Here is a 21,015-nt window from a genome sequence, read left to right on the forward strand (position 1 = left end):
ATATTCTGTGATTATATCATGATATCTTAATTCATGGATAAGATTCAACCATTTGTGATAACACTAAATGACAGAATAAGACCAATATATAAAGATCTTTATTCTTTACAAAGTTATTAATAAAAAAGTATCAATAATAATTAATAAAATAGTAACTAGGCATTCATAAAAAATATCGAAGACTTATTTTTTTTATAGAATATACTAATCTCTAGTTTCGTACCAGCTTCGAAAATCGCTACTTGTATATCTTTCAGTGCTATAATAATTATAAAATTTATTTTTAATTTTATAATTATAGTAATGTAGACAATTATGAACTACTTATTTATATTATTATTTTCAAGATTTTAATGATAAGTTATATGTACATTTTAGAACAAATATAAATACGTTCCATACTTTTCTGTGTATAATTATTGGTTAATTGTATTTGCTACTACTAATTAAATTTAAATCAACATGTCTGGTCATGATGAATATGTTGATGTGATGACATCCAGGTTAGTGTTTTTCATATTAGTAAATTATTGAATTATTTCCAATTTAAATTAAATCAAAAACTATAAATTAACTGGAGAAATTAAATACTTTATAACCTTATAAGTATAATATATATTATTATTATTAAAATGTACTGTTTTAGTCCACCACTTACAACTAAATCAACTTTGCAAAGTTCAGCAATGAAGAAAAAAAAAGTTAAAAATAATAAAGACAATCCAGGATCAAGTGATGAAGAACGATGGTTAAAAGCAATTGAAACGGGTAAATTGGATGAAGTTGATGATGAGCTGAAGAAAATTAAAAAAAAAGATCCAAAAATGATGACTGCTAGACAAAGAGCTATGTTTGATAGAAAGTCTGATAAAGAATTCACCGAAGAACTCGTTGCATTACCTTCAGGTCTTTAAATTTAAATTATTGCTATTTTAATAAAATTTATTAATAATTTAATAATTATAGGGTATCGTGAAAAGATATTAACTCCAGAAATGTTACAAAAAAAAGCTATTAAATCACAGAAAAGAAAACAACAAGCAGATGAAAAAAGAGAAAATGATAAAAAACGTACTATGGAAAGATTATTGAAAAAACATGAAAGCAAATCTAAAACAAATGCTAAAGGCCGGATGGCAAGAAAGGCTGTTAATAATATTATTTATGTCAGTAAAAATGACAAAGTGTCTCTACTGTTTCCAGAAGGTGTTGAGTTTCCTCTCAAAAAATCTATAATCAAGTATGTTTAATTTTCAAATAATAATCATATTATATAATTATAATAGTTTATACAGCATGCGGCGTAATAGACTCCCACATTTCTAATGTAAATTTAAAAAAACAATACAAGATATAGAAAAAAAAATTCTAGTTTTAAAAACTATATTATACAAGGGTTTTTTTAAAGTATTTTTTAAACATTTTTCATCCAAATGATTGCCTTAACAAGCGATGCACATATAGAGCCGTTCTCAAAAGTTTTCCATCACTCTAGCCAGCATATTAAGTGAAATCCTGGAAAGTTCTTGACGGATAGCCTCCTTTAATTCTTCAATGGCTCTAGATCATTCTTAAATTTTGTACCCAATTAAAAATCTTTTTCTGATCAAGGACACTTTTGTTTGGATTCAAACCGAACCGAATGCGAAATGCTTTGTGTTGTAGTCACACATTTGGCGTTTTTAAAAAATGCCTCAAAAACAAAACCACGTTGTTCACTGAATCACGGCATGGTGACGACTTAAAACCTTATTAATAACTTAATCCAGCAAAATAAACCGCTTTAATCTAATCAGTTTGATTACGCACTAATGATTATTTGAAATATGGGAGTCCATTATGCCGCATCCTGTACTTGTAAAAACATAATAATTATATTTAAATTGCATCTTTATTTAACTAAGACAATTTATTGATTTGTTTTAAATAGACTTCCACCTGCTCAAAAAATGTGTGGTGTAGATGGCTGTGAAAATCCTAAGAAATATTCATGTTCTCGAACCGGTTTACCATTATGTAGTTTACAATGTTATAATGCAAATCAATTAAATATTTGGAATACTGTATGCTGATTAAGCATTCCTATTTTTGGATATATAGTATACACGACGTTTATTTTTTTTAAAAATACATTAATTTTTTTATTAACTATGTAACAAGTAAATGCACTCAAATAAAATAATTAACATATAAAATCAATATTCTAAAAAATACGATTTTTATTGTATGTGAATATTTCCAACAGATGGTCTTGTTGGCGGTATCAATTTTTTTAATTCGGAATCAATTTTTCGGTCAACCATTACTTTGATCACAAATTCACCTTGTTGGAATGGTTTGAAAGTAGCTGGTACTATAACATAGCTTCTCAATGTAGACACTATAAATGTTTCTGAAATCATTTGTTTTGCTTTGAAAACTCCTGAACTACCTTCTGGTTCAGTACACAAAAAATATTCAGCTCCTAATGTTTCTTTTTGTTCACAATCATTCTAAAAAAATATGTTTGTTTATGATAATTTTAAAGTTTAATAATAATAACTAATAAATAATAGCTGAATTTACTTTGAATAAAAAAAATGCAATGTGTAATGGATTTTTTTTGTGTTTTCGTTTTATTTTTAATATTATTTTTATTGTAACAAATAAATTTTCTTCTAAGATTCCTGAAAATTAAAAAAAAAAAATTTAAACATATTTATAATTATATATTATACTAGTGATCATCGACTAATTTCTATGAAGGTCTGTTTTGAAACTTAACTAAACTTCCTATGATCAAAAACAAATATTATTCATTATTATAGAGTAAACGCCACTTATAAGACTCACTTTGGGACCAGCACAAAGTGAGTCTTATAACCGAATGAATCTTATAGGCGAAGTGGGAAAAAAAATTAATTACGTATTTATAAATTTTATTTTACTACATATTTTGCTTTAATTTTAATTCTTTAACACATATTACATACTTATTATTGAATAAATTTAATAATTCTGATAAAAAAAACTAAAATCATAATAGTTAAATATTACATATAAAAATATAAAAATTATAAAGGATTTATGTATAATGTATTTATTATTTATTTTGAAAAAATATGTGTATTTATGTACCCGTAATTACAATAACTGTGCAGCCATCAGATAATCAAATACCTCACTATAATAACGATAATCGTTGCGATAAATGTGAACTTTTATCTGCAATAAAAATTATTATACGTTATAAGGTACCAGCAAAAACTAGAAATAATCAACACGAATATTATTTAATTTTTCAATACCAATTTATTTTTAAATTATAACCAAAAAAGTTTATTTTCTACTATTTATTTAACGAAATTTGAGTCTTATAACCGAAATGTTGAGTTTTATAACCAATTTTTTTAAATATATTTTTATACGTTTGGACTGTTCCAGACGATTTTGAGTCTAATAAGAGACTGAACCTTATATCCGTGAGTCTTATAAGCGACGTCTACTGTATAATAAAAATGTAAAAACTATGTTATAAATTATTTTATAATTACGTGACCATAGGGGTCTGTATAAAATATGTCCACCAACTGAATGTCAATTAGTGTCTCCTAATAAATATAATAAAATATAACCTGTAGGAAATTTGAGCAAATATTGAGGATTTGTTTCAAACATGTCTAAATTATTCCTTGATCCTCCTGCATTTAAGCCATATATCCAACTACCATTAATTGTCAATACTTCTGGGAACCCCTATAAGGTAAATAAGAATAAGTTACTTTAAAAATAATTGTATTACTATAATATGTATGTTAAAAGTAAAATAAATATATTTGTGTACATACTTGAGAATTGTTATAATCATCATGTATAGATATTTTATTATTTTGTTCTTCACAAACATCCACCTGTTCAACCTAATCAAATATCAAAATTAATTATTAATAATTAGTAGTGAAGTATAATTTATAGAAACAATAGTACTATGTACCTAGGGGCAGCGCTATACAGTGGCAAGAGTATGCAAGTGCCCCCTCCCTATGATTAAAAATATGTAAGTAAATAAAGAAATTGCAAATCATTAAAATATTATTAATTAATTTAAAGAGTTTTTAGACTTAAGTTATATTATTTTAAGTTTGACTATTATATTAAAATTAAATATTCTTTTATTACACATTTAGAAATAAAAATACTCAATAAAGTTAATATTAACTACTCACTTTCTAAAATCTCGTACATTAAAAATAAAAAGTTGTGTATTGTTATTGTTACATACAAATAAAAGAAAGTGGAAGAAATTTGAAGTTACTGTAGTACATTTATGATAATAATATATAGTAGGTATATTTTTTGAAATTATTTAGAAATATAACATATTACAAATTAATGGGTGATCGAGTAGCCATACATTAATGCCCACCAGAAAAAAAATTTGGCCTGGTATAGCCCTCCAATAAAAAATATTTGGCGACGCCATTGTATGTATCTATTGTATTTATTAAAAAATTAAGATGTAATTCTTTTTAAAAGGTAAAAATTGAATTGATTATTGAATTATTGAAAAACATTTTAGATTAACATAATTGTTCTTGATTTGAAATCTAAATTTATAAATAACTCAGAATTACTGATTTCCTTTTGTAATTATGTTATTGATGTATTACAATTCACGGTATTTGGACGTTTTCTCCCGTACCTTATCGCCCCATACATTTTTGCAGTACCAGACGTTTCCCCCTCTAGGCTGAGGCATCCCCCCCTGAATTTGGAAGGGGTGGAATAATTAATTTGCAACAATAGTGAATAGAGCGAATTAATCATCCAAATAATTGGCTTTTAATGAAGCTCTACAGATGAGCAACTCAAGTACATCAATAAAAATTGTATGTGGTAATTGTAATTATATTTTTCGGCGACGAAGAGATTAGAAATTGCCTAAATATTGCTCCTTAAATTTATGGTATAGCAAGACCCCTTAATATGGTTAGTTAATAATATCACTTTTTTAGTATCTTATTCGTCGAGATCATGGACTAAAATAGTGAGGCTGGAAACGAGCCAATTTAATACGGCCCGAAGTGCCTGTTGATTTCTGTATTACACAGCTGGTCTTAACACTACCTAGTGGCTGGGTGGTAAATTGAATAATGATATAGATAGCGTACATGTTGGCTATATATGTACCAATATTGGCAGTGAAGGGTAGAAGGCAGTAACATATCCAGGGGAGGGGCCATGGCCCCCCTCGTTGGCCATATTTACTATTTTTTGTTTTAAAGATTTATATTTATTTGTATACATGAACGCATACTAAAATATGTCTTATAAAATTTTAGACAGTGTGTGCCCCCCTCCTAAAAAAATTCTGGATACGCCACTGGTAGAAGGTACTGCGGTCCGGCTCCCCGTCACCTGCCCACTATATCGTTTATAGTCCTCTCTATCTTAGTCCATGGTCGGGCCGTAAAAATACTGAAAATATTTATTTTATAATTATTAAATATTATGTTATTGCAAAAGTTATCGCCAAATTTTATTTTTGCGAATTTCAACATTTAATTAGATTCTTCGTTTAATCAAGGTAGAAGTAATATGTATAATCATCAACCAACTTTATATACACTAGCTAGATTATTTCTTTTAGGCTTCTAGCTCATATACATATTATGTATCATAGGCGTATACAAATTCGTTTATGGGGGAGGGGGGGTTACCATTTATGCGCATAGTGTGATCTTAGCCTAAATGTAATATTCCATAAAATAAATTATTATACATGTTTAACTTGGGGGATTAAACCCCTACACCCCCTCCCTTTGGGTACGCCACTGATAACTATTATATATTAGTTATAGAATTATAGTTTTTACGGATATAAACGGTGTAGTATAATTAATCCAATTATACAGTTACCTAAATTTATTAGCATTAATAATAATAACAACTATGTTAGTAAATATTAAATAATATTAAAACAGATTAAATTTTTCTAAATCAATCGCAAGTGGAAATAATTATAAGATTGATTTATTTATGAGAGCCCACCAAAAAAATATTAAAAACAGATCATTTTATAAACAAGTGAAGCTATCAATGCAGATTAAAATTAATTAAATTTGAACAAGTTTTTCACGATGAAAAATAGTTACCTAATAACAATTTATTTACTGTAGTACATTCGTATAATAATTATTTATTACCATATTATTATAATTTTATAATAGTTATTTGCTATCATAATTTCACTGTAAGCATACTAAATATTATAACAAAAAGATCTATTTTTGTGAATTTTTACTAAACATTATTATTTATAGATGTTATTTTTTTAAATACCTTAGGAGTATATACATTGGAAATTTCAGAAATTATATATTTTTTAAAATTTTTTTACAACCTATATTTACAATAAACATGGTTTATGTATAATATGTAAGTGTATGACGTTTAGAATTAGAATAAAAAGGCTTCTAGAGTCCCAGTGGGTGCCACCCGACAAGTTAAGTTAATATTCCTACATGGTTATAGCAGGTCTCTAGGCCATTACCTTTTTTGTCTTCTAGGGATGAGAGTGGCAGAGGATAGTCTTTTAACTAATGAATTGTGATGTGAAATTCGATTTAACCAAACATCTTTTTTTTTAAATTAATATATTTCTTAAGAATTAAAAACTGCATGAATATCTATTATTCAAATATTGCATTTTAATTTATTTATTTTGTACAAAGATGTTTATTATAGGATACCTTATACGAGATTTTCAAGATATAGCATATTATTATAATTTATAATAATTAAAAGTAAGTAGGCATTAATAGGGCTGTGAATTGAATGCACTAAAAAAACCTTGAAAAATGCATTTAAAATGTTAAAAAATGCAATAAAATATGGACTTAAAATGCGAAATGCATTTAAAATGTCAAAAATCATAATATAATAATAATAATAATAATACTTATAAATGGTTTTTAATTTAATTTTCATATTTATATTGATATTAGTAAATGCATTATATTAAAATATTAAATGCATAAAAATGTATTTATTTAATAAAAAAATTATAAAAAATGCACTTAATTTAAATTTAAATTTTGAAGTTGATTGATTCTTTAATAATGCTATTCACCTGAAACATTTTTTAAAAACTTCTCAAAGATGTTATTTGATGAAATTTAATTAAAAATACCAAAAAATGAACAAAAATATTAAAAACTTCAAAAACTGCAAAATAAAAGTTTCATAAATGGATTTGTTATTACATAATTAAAATTATGTACTTAAAAAGCTACGTTTCCCAACCACCATAAGAAAATGCACTTTCCTACAAATTCACAGCCCTAATAGACATTAATCATTATTATTAATAATAAATAATAATACACTTACAAAACTATGTAATCGGTTACCTATTCACCTATTCACAGTTAACAATTTTACTTTTGCTATGTTTAAAAATATAATTTTAATTTGGTTTAACGTTTAGTATTTAAAATGTATAAATTTAATTATCTATTTAACATGGACGTTTGTTTGTATAAAAGCGAGTTGCTGTATACACTTTAAAGTTTAAATATAATCATAACAAAAACCCTCTACTATTATAGACAAACAAATATTTTTTTTAAAAATGTAAAAATGTTGTTTGAAATATAAAATTTTATAAAATCAACCTACAGTAGATTTATTACCGTTTGTTCGTATTCATCTAATATTTTGGTTGTATGACACGAAAAAAAGAAACATACAGCATAAAAAGTTTGTAAAAATATAGGGCAACAATGACACTGGTAAACAAAAAAGCTGGTATAAAAAAGCACAAAAGTTGAAAATGAAATTTATAATTATATTTTGAATCTGTATGAAGCATGTGAAACTAATTTTTAGCTAAGATAACATCGTATATGAACCAATGGATGAAAATGCAAAAGCCATCAACATCGTTCCATATTTTTAAAAGTTATCGACACAAACGGGCAAATACATTTATTTCCTCGTCGTTATTTCATAACTACAGCTTCAACGGACAATCGTACGGGCGAATCTGCACGGCGCTGTGCATTCCCCCCGCAGCGTCCGTACAGGCGCATCACCACCGCCGTCCGCGGATTTACCTGCGTCACTTTGGTAATACGGTGGACGGGAAACCCGGCGTGAAATCCCGCGGCGCCGTAATTGTTGTAGTGCGCGAACGCGTCATCGGCGTGCCGGTTGTCGCCACCGCGCGCGACCCGGCCGCCGCACCATGCACCGACGACATCCCGACGGTCCGGCGACGATGACGCAGACGCCGTTGTCCGCGAACCGGACGACTTGCGATCCGAGTGTCCGCATCCCATGGCCGCATGTCCCGCGACTGCGGCGGGCTATCGACATGTGCGGCAAACGTACACGCGTATACGTTACACCCGCACGCCGCGCCGTTCGCGCAATATTATTGTAAAATATTATATTATCATTCATCGTCGACCCGACTTAACCGCGCAAACGTCTGCCAATCCGCCGCCGCCGCCGTCCGCAGCAGCACACGCACACAGAAAACACGACGACGCGTGCCCTACGTTTCACCGCCCATCACACTAGCCGCCGCCGACGACGCCGCAAACCACACCAGGCCGCGGTGCACCGCGCTCATTTATAATAGACACATCGCGTGTTTCGCCGTCTACATACGCCTCTTTGTGTATGTTCACGGGGGGTGTTCTGCTGTATGGATACCTACGAGGTTCGGACATCGATTTTTCGATGTTTTTCGCGCAGGTATTATGATATAAAAATGTTATATATCACGCGTCTATGTTTATACGCGATTTACACATTTTTTGATATTATTATTCATTTTTTAATTTGGTCTCGGTTTTAAATGTCCTAAAAATGACATTGAAACGCAACAATTCAATCGTTTTAGTAATAAATTAATTAAAAAATATGTGTACGCAAGAGATATCAAACAGCGGTTTAACTAGCGGCTGTTTTAATACTTATTTATCTCAATTCTTAATACTAAACAATAATACAAAAACATAATATCAAACTTGCATGTACGTGTATTACGCACAAAAAATAAAACTAAAATAAAGGTGAGTAACTGAGTAAGGTAGATATCCTGGAAATAAATGCGATCGCGATGTATTTCAAACTATCCAATCAGTAGTTATTTGTTTAAATCCCAGAAAGACACCATATCAGATAAACGCTGGAGCTAAAGACGTTATCAATATTTCTTTTGATATTATTTTAAATTTCCTAATTTACACTATAAGAGTTTGTACACTGTTTTAATATATCTAGTAAATTTATAAAATTACCTGAAAATAATTGAATAAAATTAAAAAAGTGCAGAGTAAAAATTTCGTCTTTGAAGTATCTGTTGAAATGAACTAAATACTTTGAATGCAAGACACCCAATAAATAATATACTTTACATCTGGATCCTGTTTATAATATAAAATAAAATGTATTATAATGCAATTGTTTTATATTGTTAAGTTATTATACAGATTTATGTATACATAATTAAAATTATAATTGCGTTATCGATTAATCTATAATCGCATTGCGATTTAGACAGTGATAATAATCGTCTGACGCATCGATGGCCGGCATGTCAGACTGTCAGTCTGCTTTTGACGTCCAAGTTCGAGTAATTTTGTTTTTCACTGTCTGAACTTTATTTTCGTCTTTGTTAGCTACGTCTCATTCTACCATACTTATTGAGGTTCTTAAAAATAACACAATTAGACTGAAGTAAAAATCTATCAGTTAATTGCCCCACAAAAACCTCCCCAAAAAAATATCGAAATTGATAGACGTATAGAAAATATTGCGTCTACATAAGATGAATATGCTGTATAATATGTGATCTAGATTCATATTTAGTCAGTAATTTATTACTACAACATTAAAATTGAAAATGTTTTATAATATTTTATAAATCACCTGTTTTATACATATATATTATTTTTACTAATGATAATTCTAGTTAATAATTTAATAAAAACTGAATGTTATAATGTATAATTAATAATAAAATATATACCTATTTTAAACATATTAAATTACAAGCTATTATGAAGCTAAGTACTCAAAATTAAGAATTATAAAACATTAAAATTGTTCATAATAGTTTTAATATATAAGGCAATTCAATCTCTATATAATAATAAGGAAATGTCCTATGAAAAATGTATTGGATGGGCAAGTGGTGACAGGAAAGTGTCTTAGTACTTAAAAATATAACCTACAAAACTCTCGAATGGATATACGATTTTAATGTTTACGCAACTCCATATATCATATTGTCGTAACCGCGTGAATGGTGAATGTAGCTAGGATAGTAACGGATGATACATTATTTATATTCCTTGAGTATTTTCTTTTAAACTTGATTTCTACGACTTCTTGACAAGGGCAAAGTGGATATAGGATATCATATTTTTTAATTACTAATTTACTAACGACCCATTAAAACAAAATAAAAGTGATCTATTACTCAGCTCACACGTTTATATTTATTACAATGCCATTACAAGGTATGTAGTTATACAAAATTTTAATATACTATTGTTTATCGTGTTTTTGGTTTGAAATAATTATTGGTATATTATGTTTTGTAATATAGGCACGCGTTTGTTTCGTGTAAATTCGTATAATATTCAACGTTATAGTGCACGCGTGTTGTAAAAATTTCCTACCTAGCACGCACGCCAACGCGCCTTGGTGACGGTGATGTCCAGATATTATTTAGGTATTTTATAAAACTATTTATACATCGTTTTAGATTTCACGCATAACTTAACTTCTTTCCCCGAGCTACCACATAAAAATCAGACTGTTGACGATTTGCGCACCCGATTGCATGCGTTTTATAGATTTCAAACGAAATATTATTTAATAGTAATTTATATCATTATTATTATTATTATTATTATTATTATTATTATTTTACGAGTACCTTGTACCTATACTACAGTGTTCGCTGTTCAGGTGTTCCTGCACATATAGTCACCGGCAGTGGGATTATTTATCGACAAAAACCTTGACCCGTTCTATAATATAATGTGTACGACGGTCAACGATACACGCATATCACGGGTACACGCTATGACATTCCCGGGATCCACTACCACTAATTAATATTGCTATCATTACATATTTATAGACGTATATGAAATAATATGTATTTAGGCGGAATTATTAAAAGATATACATTTCAGGAGGGTTAAGACCCTGTCTAAAATTTCATGAAAGCAAACTCGTGGTAAGTTGAATATCTTGTTATATAATTTAAGTTATTTTTTTTTATTACAAGACTTTAATTTCGTAGGTCAAGTGTAACTCGTGTATTATTGTCAATAGATTATACGCTGCAGTAGATTTTAAATACTACATTTTACTCTACTTACACTTTATAATATTCAAGACTTAAGTTAAATTTACCATATAACAATAGATTTAAATTATAATATTATTATTAGTTATCAATCGTCATTACATCGATTTTTGTTGTAAAATCGTCATAGCTCTGATAATATATCCAATAGATTATTATTGATTATAGTAACACTGTTATTTTTATCATAATATATTAATTGTGGCATATTATTTATTGGTATTTTATTAGTTTATTACTCTGAATTACCCAAAGATTTAAAATTCCGCGCACATATATTTTACGAACAAAAGGTTATAACTTACAGTTATAATATTATTAGGTATTGAATACATTTACATATAATAATTGTATTATAGATAATTATTTCATTCTCAGTTATCATACAATTGCATTAAATCGTTTGTATACAATGTACTTTATATTGAACACTATCATCTTATTTACTTACCTATATAATAACTTATTTTATCATACTTTGATAATATATTATTTTAAGGCATGTTTGTGAAATACAGGTAAAACAGACTACGAAACATAGATGTACCTAAATTGCATATCTATTACGCCGTATTAGTTTAATTGTATTATTGAATTGTATATTTTTCTCTCAGCAAGTCTCACTGTGTTCAGACAAACTATAAACATAATATTCACTGCGAGTCGTCTGTATTTTAATCAGATAAAAGCTTATATAGTCATATAGCATAATATTGCTACTAGTAACATGTGCATGTTATAAATTATAAACACACAGATATAACACAATGCATGTATGGTTTATATTTTTCATACATTCTTGCTGAAGGTTAAAATATTTTAAAATTTTATAATATTAGAACTATTGTAACTCATATAACAACTTGCCTTTCTCAAAACACATAGGTATTATGTTATCACTTAATATGTGTTTTTGTTACGATTAAAACATGGTAATTTAACGTGTATTTTGTTTTACGAGCTTGTAGAAAAGGTAATTTAGATATCAAAAACAATAGTTTATAAAGTTATTATATATATCATGATTTACTACTTGGGTGTACAACATACATTTTAAGTAATGCAATAATCATTTAACTACTTAAGGTAACACATAATAATAGTCACATTAATTTAAAAAAAAAAATAAAATCAGTTTATAAAGTTAATAAACATTTAAAAACAATTGCTTAGTTGTTATCACTTGATAATAAATCATGTTCAACGAATAAAAATCAATTTTTATTTTTAAAAAAAGTAAAAATATATGAATACTGTAAAATACTTCAATATATTATTAATATTTATAATTTGTTTTATAAATTATTTTGAATTAATATGTTATTTTGTAACATAGAAAAACAATGCATTTATTTTGTTAATTAACATGATTTACTTTCTTATGGTAAGTAGGTACATTCTTAATTATCTTATTATAACTATTTATAACTAATAAACTACCTATATGAGCCGAAGTTTCTGATAAAAAAAATAAAAACATTAAAGTTATTAGTTATTATTTGTTAAGAATTAATAAAATTATCAATAAATCAAACTAAAAAACTTGTAATAAAGATGTTTAGAATACATGTTTACTTTAATTACTTTCATTTTGCCATTTATGGAGTTTTATTTTACACCGATACTTGGGCGAAATTAATAATGTATTTCATTTTCCAAATTTGTATTTACTTTTAATAAATTTTTATTTTTATACTTACCATATAACAAACCATATAATTTACATAAGTTTTTAAAATTAATGTGTAAATTCATAAAAGTTATTTATATACAATATTTTTACCATTTTTTGACAACTTAAATTATTCCTATTCGATTTGCCCAGAGGTTCTTTACTTATACCTACTAGTTATATTATAGATTAGGTATACATTTATAAAGCTCCTTTGTTTCGATAAAATAATTGAATTTTCATAAATCATAATGTCCTTTGTCCATACTCCCTATTGAAAGGTATATCACATAAAATATTTAATTTTTAATGATTAATAAAAAAGGTAACCTATTTTTTTCGATCAATTATTTGACCTCTTTAAAAAATTATTATAAATTATGTAATAATAATGTGTATGTCTATAATAATAATAATTTCGGTATCGTTTAGTGTGTATTTTGATGTACCTTTTTTTTCGTGACCACGCAATATATCATTATAAGTTAGAAACAACAGAACTAAGTTTTATAAAACCATTTTATATTTTATCAATAGGTAGATTCTTGTATCAAATATATTTTTCGAAAACAATATGAGTCATATAAATATAAACAAATAAAATGAATGTGTGTCATTGCCTGTCCTAACTTTTAATAGCACAACCTTCTCACAGAAAGTTCTAATTTAATCCTGAATGAATATATTTCAATTTATCTGGTAAATGGAAATCCAAAATTCATACCTAAATAAATTCTATTCACCTATTCAGTATTTTACTAGAATTTTTTAGTAAAATAAAATTTATTAGTGCAATTTTTGATTTCTTTTTTATTTAGGCTTTGTACAATAGTAAATAAGATATGCATGGTATTATCTAACCTTACTAGTTACTTTAGACATATTATACGTCATTTATCTTTATTACCGTAAAAACTGTGGGCACCTAAATTATTTCAAGACTATACCAGGTATAGTTTATTAGCAGCATATTTTACATTACTATAGTTAGGTACTTTTTGCGAATATTTTTTCTAACCTAAATAATTTTTAATAAGTTTAATTATTATATTATATAGATAATAAAAACTCACATCTATTAAAATTATCTAGATAACTTTTTACCGTTTATTATTTTGTATTTTTTTTATTTTTGTATTATCTTTGCAATAATTTATTATGAAGTATGTTTAGCAATTATTAAAGGGCTGAAATAAAATTTCAAGACTATACTAAATTTGAATCTTTCTAACAGTAAGTCACATATATTCAAAGTTAAGATTACACTACAGAGTACAGATAAAAATTTGGGATCCACCTATTTTCACAAAACTTGCCAATCGTAAAAACATGTGCTTAAAAATATAAACCTGTATAAACCAATAATTACCCACAGTTAAGTCAATCTACTAATTCTCAAAACACAAGACTGTTTTAAAAAGCATGATATCATTATGTCAATTACTAAATATTGATATAAGAGGATGTGCTGTCTCCTTCTTACATACACACAACAATGCACAAGTGTTGATTGTTTAAAAAAAAAATCTTAAACTAAATTTAATACCAGTTAGTAATTAGTGAAACAAATATACTAGCCCTCAGCCTTAGTTGAGAAATTGTAGAATACAGAAAGTTAAATTATAACGTCTCGACGAAATTATCTGCACGATGATTTGAAATATTACTGTGGTTAAGATCGACAAAAGAACAATAAAATATTATAGTGACCATAATGACTTGACTTATTTCACTGATATAATAATACCTATATGATATTTATATTAAATATTTTAATACTATTATTTATTATTACATAATTAAACATATTTTTTTTTTAATAAATAAGTAGCTAATGATTGTATTATTTTAATGCAATTATATTATAATCAAATAACAATTTTATACAAATTATGTAACAAAAAATAAAATATTAATGCGTACACTATTTTAATTACATTTTATTAATTTTATATAATAAATTATAAGCATTCTTAAACAGTGGTCATCAACTAGCCAACTCCAAAATGATAATTTTTCCTAAAATAATCCATTATCTAAATTATTTTATTTATATTGATCTCGTAAAGACTAAAGTTAGTTAAATAGAAAAATATTTATTATCTATTATTTTATCTAGATGATTATATAATTATGTATGCGACACAACACTGTAATTATTAATTTCCGTTTTCTGTCAAATTTTCAAAAAACCTATCCTCCCATATACGTGGACATTATCTACCAAAAAATTGTTAGTGGTTAATACAAATTCTTTTAACATTAGAATATTATAATAAATAAGGTAAAAACATTTAAACCATTGTGCGATTGGTTATTTTGTATAACTAACGTGCATATATCAATACAATTAATAATAATAATATATATATATATATATATATATTGTCAAAAAACATAAGCTTACAATAATATATATAACCCCCCCCTCAAAAAAAAAATAAAAAAAAAAATAAAAACAAAGCTTATGCTTGGGGAGGGGTAAGTTAAAAAGTTAGTTAGAATAAAAAGAAAGAAAAAATATATATATATTATATATTATAATACTTGATTAGCAGTTAATTTTTATAAAAACAAGGGATCTAAAGTTTTTAAACATAATATAAATATAGATAAAAAGAATATAATAGATAATATAGAATATAGATTAAACGTTAAAATTGATCTAAAATATACAAATATTTAATTACCACCTATAGATTTTGTTTTATATTTAGTTAACATTTTTAATCTAGTATTATTAGAATGATGTGGTTTAAACATATTTACATCTGTTTTAAGTAAATGTAGTAAAACATTCTTAAAGTAAAGTGCTTTTATATTCAATATTTTAAATTCATTATACACGTTTACTGTTTAATATAAGATATAATCTTGGTTTGTGTAAAATTATCTATTAATTAAACTATTCACAGTAATCTGCAGATTCTGGAGATGCGTATTGTATGTTCCACCCCAAATTTCTATGCCGTAACTAGATATAGATTGTGCAACAGAACAGTAAACTGTTCTTAACAAAGGACTAAGTATTTGTTTTAAATTTTTAAAAACATAAAATAGTTTTCGAATTAAATACAGTTATATGTTGTATGTGCTAGGACCATTTAAATTTTTATCAACTATTACTCCAAGATGCTTAATTAAGCTTAAGTATTGAATGCCTATGTATGAATAATTATATTGTCTAACTTTAAACATCCAAACCTATGTATAATTAGTGGTTTTGTACAACTTAGTGTTGCGTTTGACAAACGAAAATACATATAACTAGATTTATTTAAGTTAATCTGTAACATATTGTCCAACCAAGTTTTAACTACTTTTAGACATAAAGTCTACCTAGACAATTTATATACTTCATTTTCACTTGGAATTAGAACGGTGGCGTCATTTGTAGGATGCAAGGATGTACAAATGCATCCCATGAACAAAATTATTATTATTTGTTTTATACTAAAATTTCTATAAAATGATCTATATTTACGCAAAAAGTGTGTTGAAAAATATTCATGGGATGACTCGGCCATGCGAATGACTGGTATTACTTTAGATTTTCAATATTGGTTTTGCGTTCCATGAAACAATGTGAAATGACACCCCTGAATTAAAAGTACAATGTAAAATGTTCATATATTCATGTTTTAATTAAGACCGGTCATTATAAAAATATATATTTAATTAATTTAGAAACATTATATCGAATAAGCCATTTGTTGTAACATCAAGCGTATTTAAAATACGAGGCCATAACATTGGAATGCCTTATTAATTATTATTATATTTTTTCTAATTCTCATTAAAATCATTAGGTTAATTATGTTAAAATACATTTTAGTTCTTTGGTAGCAAAAAAATTGAATTTATAAAAAAAATATTAACACACCCAAAATCATAATATAATTTCTTGATATAATTATTTGAAGTGATAACTGTTTATCATATTGCCAAATATAATGTTACAAGGTCTCGAGTTTTCGATTTTTTCTACGATTATAATAATTAGGTATCCAAAACATCAATTTTTAGCATCAGATAAAAAATGTTATTTCGGTTAAAATAACATTTTATAGTGTCTCAATGAGGTTAATAGTCGCACTTATAAGACAAAAATAATATGTATTTTGTGCATTATGCCCTTAAATGTAATAAAATAGTTTGAATTTCTTTTTGTTGCGTGATGCCATACTTAATTCTGTCTATACATATTTGTACTCAAAAATAAAAAATATCCAGTATTCAAATGCTTAAATTACTCACAAAATCGTATACTATAATATATACAATATATATTGCATGCAGCATACTACGGTGAAATAATAGGGTAGGTACCTATAGATTACATAGTACTTATGATGTATGTATGAATACTGCCTATAAATAATATGGGCGATATGAATAATACCTAATATGTACTATATATTTTATAAAATATATTAATACCTGCATAATATATACCAAAAATATAATTTTCTTTCATAGCAGAAAAGGAAAAAAAACCAACAAAATCGATTGATGAAAAAAGGATCACATTTTTATTGTCGAAAATCGTATTTTTTTAAATCTATGCATTTTGTCAGGAGGTTGAGAATCATATGGGCGAGTGTAGGTATTCAGTAGTGATAGGCGACCGGGTATGCAGCTTTGTAGGCTGCTGGGAAGTACGACTTCTCGTATTTGCCTGGGTAGTATTTTCCATCGTCGTAAGCTGCGTAGCTCGGGTAAGTTGCGTAACTCGAGTAAGCGGCGTATGGGGTGGCGGCATAGGCAGCTGGTGCGGCGTAGGCAGCCGGTGCGACGTAAGCAGCTGGGGCAGCGTAAGCAGTTGGAGCGACGTAAGCAGCTGGAGCGGCGTATTTGTAAGCGTAGGTGGCTGGGTAATTAGAGTATGAAGAGTACGAGTATCCCGGGGCTACTGCAGAGTAAGCCAAAACCGCTGTAAAATAAAAAAATCGTTTAGATTTTGGTTTATCGAATTGAATTTATGAAAAATCGATAAAAAAAATTATATTTGTTAGCATTGTGTTCTGTACAATAAACTTATACATATTATATAATACTCACGAGCTGGGGCAGCAGCGATGTAGGCGTGTTTCTTCACTCTAGCTCCATCTTCGGCGGGTTTATTTTCTTCGGCGGACACGGCGTACACGGCCAAGGCGATGAATATCTGTCGATAAAAAAGAATAAAAATAAATATTATATACTGTTTATTAAATGTATTTTAAAAGTCATAATATTATTATCACGAAGAAAAATATATATCTTAAACAATATTTTGTTATTCATGGAAATCGCTGTAGGTAGGTAAGTACAACTTAAAATACAGTAGATATTTCTAAAAATCAATAACTACGATCTATGATATACAACTATTTTTTGTAAGATATTATGTATAATTTATATTATATGCTTTTAAACTTCAAATGAAATAATCAATCTAATTATTATCTATAGAACTTAAAATAATTTTATGAAAATAGTATCAGTTTTAAATTAAATAAACTTTCATCGTTCTAACCTGTTCATCGAACAAAACATGTCATGTATATGATTTTTGGTTTAATACTTTTCAATTAATATCAAACTACGAATATTCGAGTCTTTGGCCAGAAGCTTCTACAACTGTTACAATTGACATGTGCACAGTGCACACATAGAATTTGCTTGGCCGAAATTCGCATTATATGTATTATATAGCGCAAAAAGTACGTGACTGTATAGCTGCAGCAGAGCACAAGTCTTTCGAAATTCTATTATTCAAAAATAACGTTTGAAGATTAAATTGTTTTTAAATAGGTAAACTAGATTGAAAAATAGTATGTGTATGTCTATAGGCATAAGCATATGAAAGTAAGAAAAACCCACTGGTCGCGATACTAAACGTTATGAAACTTATAGGACTCACCAGATTCTTGAAAGAAGCCATTTCTTATTTGTTGATTTCTTCTTGTGTTGTATACGACAAATCTGCAAACTTCAACCTCGATGTATGTACGTGGGATGTGAAGAGATGTGTGATGCCAATGTCTGGTGCTGTTGGTCCTTATATATGAGATTCGATCGATGGGTCTTTGGTGATGGTATGTGATTCCACTGACCCCTACTCTACAAGGGCGTTTCCTGTCTCCGAAAGGCCAAAATCCTGATCAAGCCGAAAAATTGTAACGAGGTACTCGATGCCTCATCAAACATCGTTCGTTGGCAGCTCGGTAGTTGGCCTTGGACCTTAGGTGGTAATTGACTTTGCACTTCATAATAGCGGTTGCGGTTGACCTTGCACCTTGGTCAGGGGGATTTGCCGTATAAAAAATGAATTATATAATTTAATAATCACAACGAAAATATGTAATATACATAATTAGGCGTTGCCGGACATGGCATGTCTACGTTATAGACATAGGATCCACCGCGCTGTGAATACAAATTCGAACCCAATAGCGATGAGTTGCGATTTCAGTTGATCTAGACATTCGAATTCGGCCGCAAAAAATAATAAAGTCTTAATCTTTCGAAATACAATATTTTGATGTGAAGTTACGAGATTAGACATAATGATATTTTAAAGGTAGTAAACACTTATTAAAGTCCTCGACATATCCATGTACCTTTTTATTTTTTCGGGGGGAATGCTGGTAGAATCAATAATTACACAAAATAGATTTAGCAAACCTACTTGCTGCTATTTTTTTCTTTAAAAATAAATTTATTTAAATTCTGATTTTGGAATTTTTAAATGTAATTAAAGACGATAGTTTCGAGTACTTAAATTTTTCACAACATTTTAGAAGTATCCTGTGGCATAACATTGGTTTTTCAAATGAGAACATATATTATGTATTAAAGCAAAATGTGAATCAAGTAATTTTTCTGAAAATTTTGACGTATTATAATCGAAATTTGAATGGAAACTTCCGAAGTTATTCTACTTTAAATACTAAGAATTAAGAATAATAATCTATTATACAAAAATAATTTGTAAATGGATACGAGTTTGATAATTATAATTCGGTATGCAATATAAACTATTCGTTAATAATTACTACTTATTACTAAATGCTTATGGATTAACATTGCACCTGACAGTTTTCAAAACATGGACTATTATCCTCATTCCTTAGTATTTAAAGTATAATAAATAACTCCGAAAGTTATCGTTCAAATATCTATTGCAATACGTCAACATTTTCAGAAAATTACCTAATTCACATTATGCTTTAAAACATGAAACATATATGTTCTTATTTAAAAAAAAAAGAGTTGGTATCGCCACAGGAATACAAAATACTTCTTAAATGTTGAGAAAAATATAAGTACTCGAAAATATCGTCGTAAATAATAATATATTATTATTGTTACTTGTTGTGATAAAGTCAAGTCAACATTATTTAATAATGTATAATTATAATAGTTATTATAAATAACTATATAATTAAAATATATATTTATTTTGAACTATAATAGCAATAGAATAATTTTATAAAAATAAATATTTTTCTATTTATTATAATACATATAGTAAAATTTATAAATGTATTGGATATTAGTCATTTGATTAATTTTATTTATAATTTATATACAGTGTATATAATATTATACACAACCTTTTGTGTTAAATGCAGTTTAAATAATAAAATTATTCATAAAAATGTTTTTATTCAAATAAAATAATGCAAGTTACTATTCAATATATAAAAATAAATACTAAAACCGGTGACAAAAATAAATATAATTATTGTCTGACTACTGGAAGAAAAAAATAAAACTAGTTTTTCATTTATTTAAGTCTTTAATATAATATATTTTATATTTTTATTAGGTATGTACATCTTAATCATACATGTAAGTATTACCAAAAATTGTAAAAATAAAATTTAAAAATTCCTATTCCGAATTTTATGAAGACCCAGATATTTCAATATATAATATAGAAGGGCTGGGGATTCGAACCCCTGCTTAAACGAATTTATAA

At 27.3% G+C, this 21,015-nt stretch overlaps 3 protein-coding genes across 3 annotated transcripts; 1 reads left to right on the forward strand and 2 right to left on the reverse strand.

Moving 5' to 3' along the window:
* Positions 1-87: 87 nt before the first annotated feature.
* Positions 88-2,095, forward strand: LOC113550725 (INO80 complex subunit B). The gene is made up of 4 exons (XM_026952770.1): positions 88-503; positions 647-906; positions 967-1,240; positions 1,931-2,095. Exons 1-4 carry the CDS (start codon positions 463-465, stop codon positions 2,070-2,072), a joined length of 717 nt encoding a protein of 238 aa, XP_026808571.1. The 5' UTR covers positions 88-462; the 3' UTR covers positions 2,073-2,095.
* A 124-nt stretch (positions 2,096-2,219) lies between these two features.
* On the reverse strand, positions 2,220-8,726 carry LOC113560916 (calpain-3-like). The gene is made up of 5 exons (XM_026967045.1): positions 8,097-8,726; positions 3,828-3,899; positions 3,615-3,735; positions 2,566-2,666; positions 2,220-2,492 (listed from the first exon to the last, which is right to left on the reverse strand). Exons 1-5 carry the CDS (start codon positions 8,319-8,321, stop codon positions 2,220-2,222), a joined length of 792 nt encoding a protein of 263 aa, XP_026822846.1. The 5' UTR covers positions 8,322-8,726.
* An 8,829-nt stretch (positions 8,727-17,555) lies between these two features.
* LOC113550728 (adhesive plaque matrix protein-like) lies at positions 17,556-19,101 on the reverse strand. Its single transcript, XM_026952776.1, has 3 exons — positions 18,952-19,101; positions 18,108-18,213; positions 17,556-17,979 (listed from the first exon to the last, which is right to left on the reverse strand). Exons 1-3 carry the CDS (start codon positions 18,970-18,972, stop codon positions 17,657-17,659), a joined length of 450 nt encoding a protein of 149 aa, XP_026808577.1. The 5' UTR covers positions 18,973-19,101; the 3' UTR covers positions 17,556-17,656.
* Between the last annotated feature and the right edge of the window lie 1,914 nt (positions 19,102-21,015).

The sequence above is a fragment of the Rhopalosiphum maidis genome, chromosome 1 (genome assembly GCF_003676215.2).
Source record: "Rhopalosiphum maidis isolate BTI-1 chromosome 1, ASM367621v3, whole genome shotgun sequence".
Taxonomy (NCBI): domain Eukaryota; kingdom Metazoa; phylum Arthropoda; class Insecta; order Hemiptera; family Aphididae; genus Rhopalosiphum; species Rhopalosiphum maidis.

Excerpts from the sequence above, each read along its gene's own strand:
- LOC113550725 (XM_026952770.1), top strand. The coding sequence starts at position 463 with ATGTCTGGTCATGATGAATATGTTGATGTGATGACATCCAG. Across the intron at positions 907-966 it reads ACTCGTTGCATTACCTTCAG|GGTATCGTGAAAAGATATTA; the intron begins GTCTTTAAATTT and ends TAATAATTATAG. Across the intron at positions 1,241-1,930 it reads CTCAAAAAATCTATAATCAA|ACTTCCACCTGCTCAAAAAA; the intron begins GTATGTTTAATT and ends TGTTTTAAATAG.
- LOC113560916 (XM_026967045.1), bottom strand. The coding sequence starts at position 8,321 with ATGGGATGCGGACACTCGGATCGCAAGTCGTCCGGTTCGCGGACAACG. Across the intron at positions 3,900-8,096 it reads GTATTACCAAAGTGACGCAG|GTTGAACAGGTGGATGTTTG; the intron begins GTAAATCCGCGG and ends ATATTTGATTAG. Across the intron at positions 2,667-3,614 it reads TTTGCTCAAATTTCCTACAG|GAATCTTAGAAGAAAATTTA; the intron begins GTTATATTTTAT and ends TTTAATTTTCAG.
- LOC113550728 (XM_026952776.1), bottom strand. The coding sequence starts at position 18,972 with ATGGCTTCTTTCAAGAATCTG. Across the intron at positions 18,214-18,951 it reads TGGCTTCTTTCAAGAATCTG|ATATTCATCGCCTTGGCCGT; the intron begins GTGAGTCCTATA and ends TTTTATCGACAG. Across the intron at positions 17,980-18,107 it reads CATCGCTGCTGCCCCAGCTC|CGGTTTTGGCTTACTCTGCA; the intron begins GTGAGTATTATA and ends TTTATTTTACAG.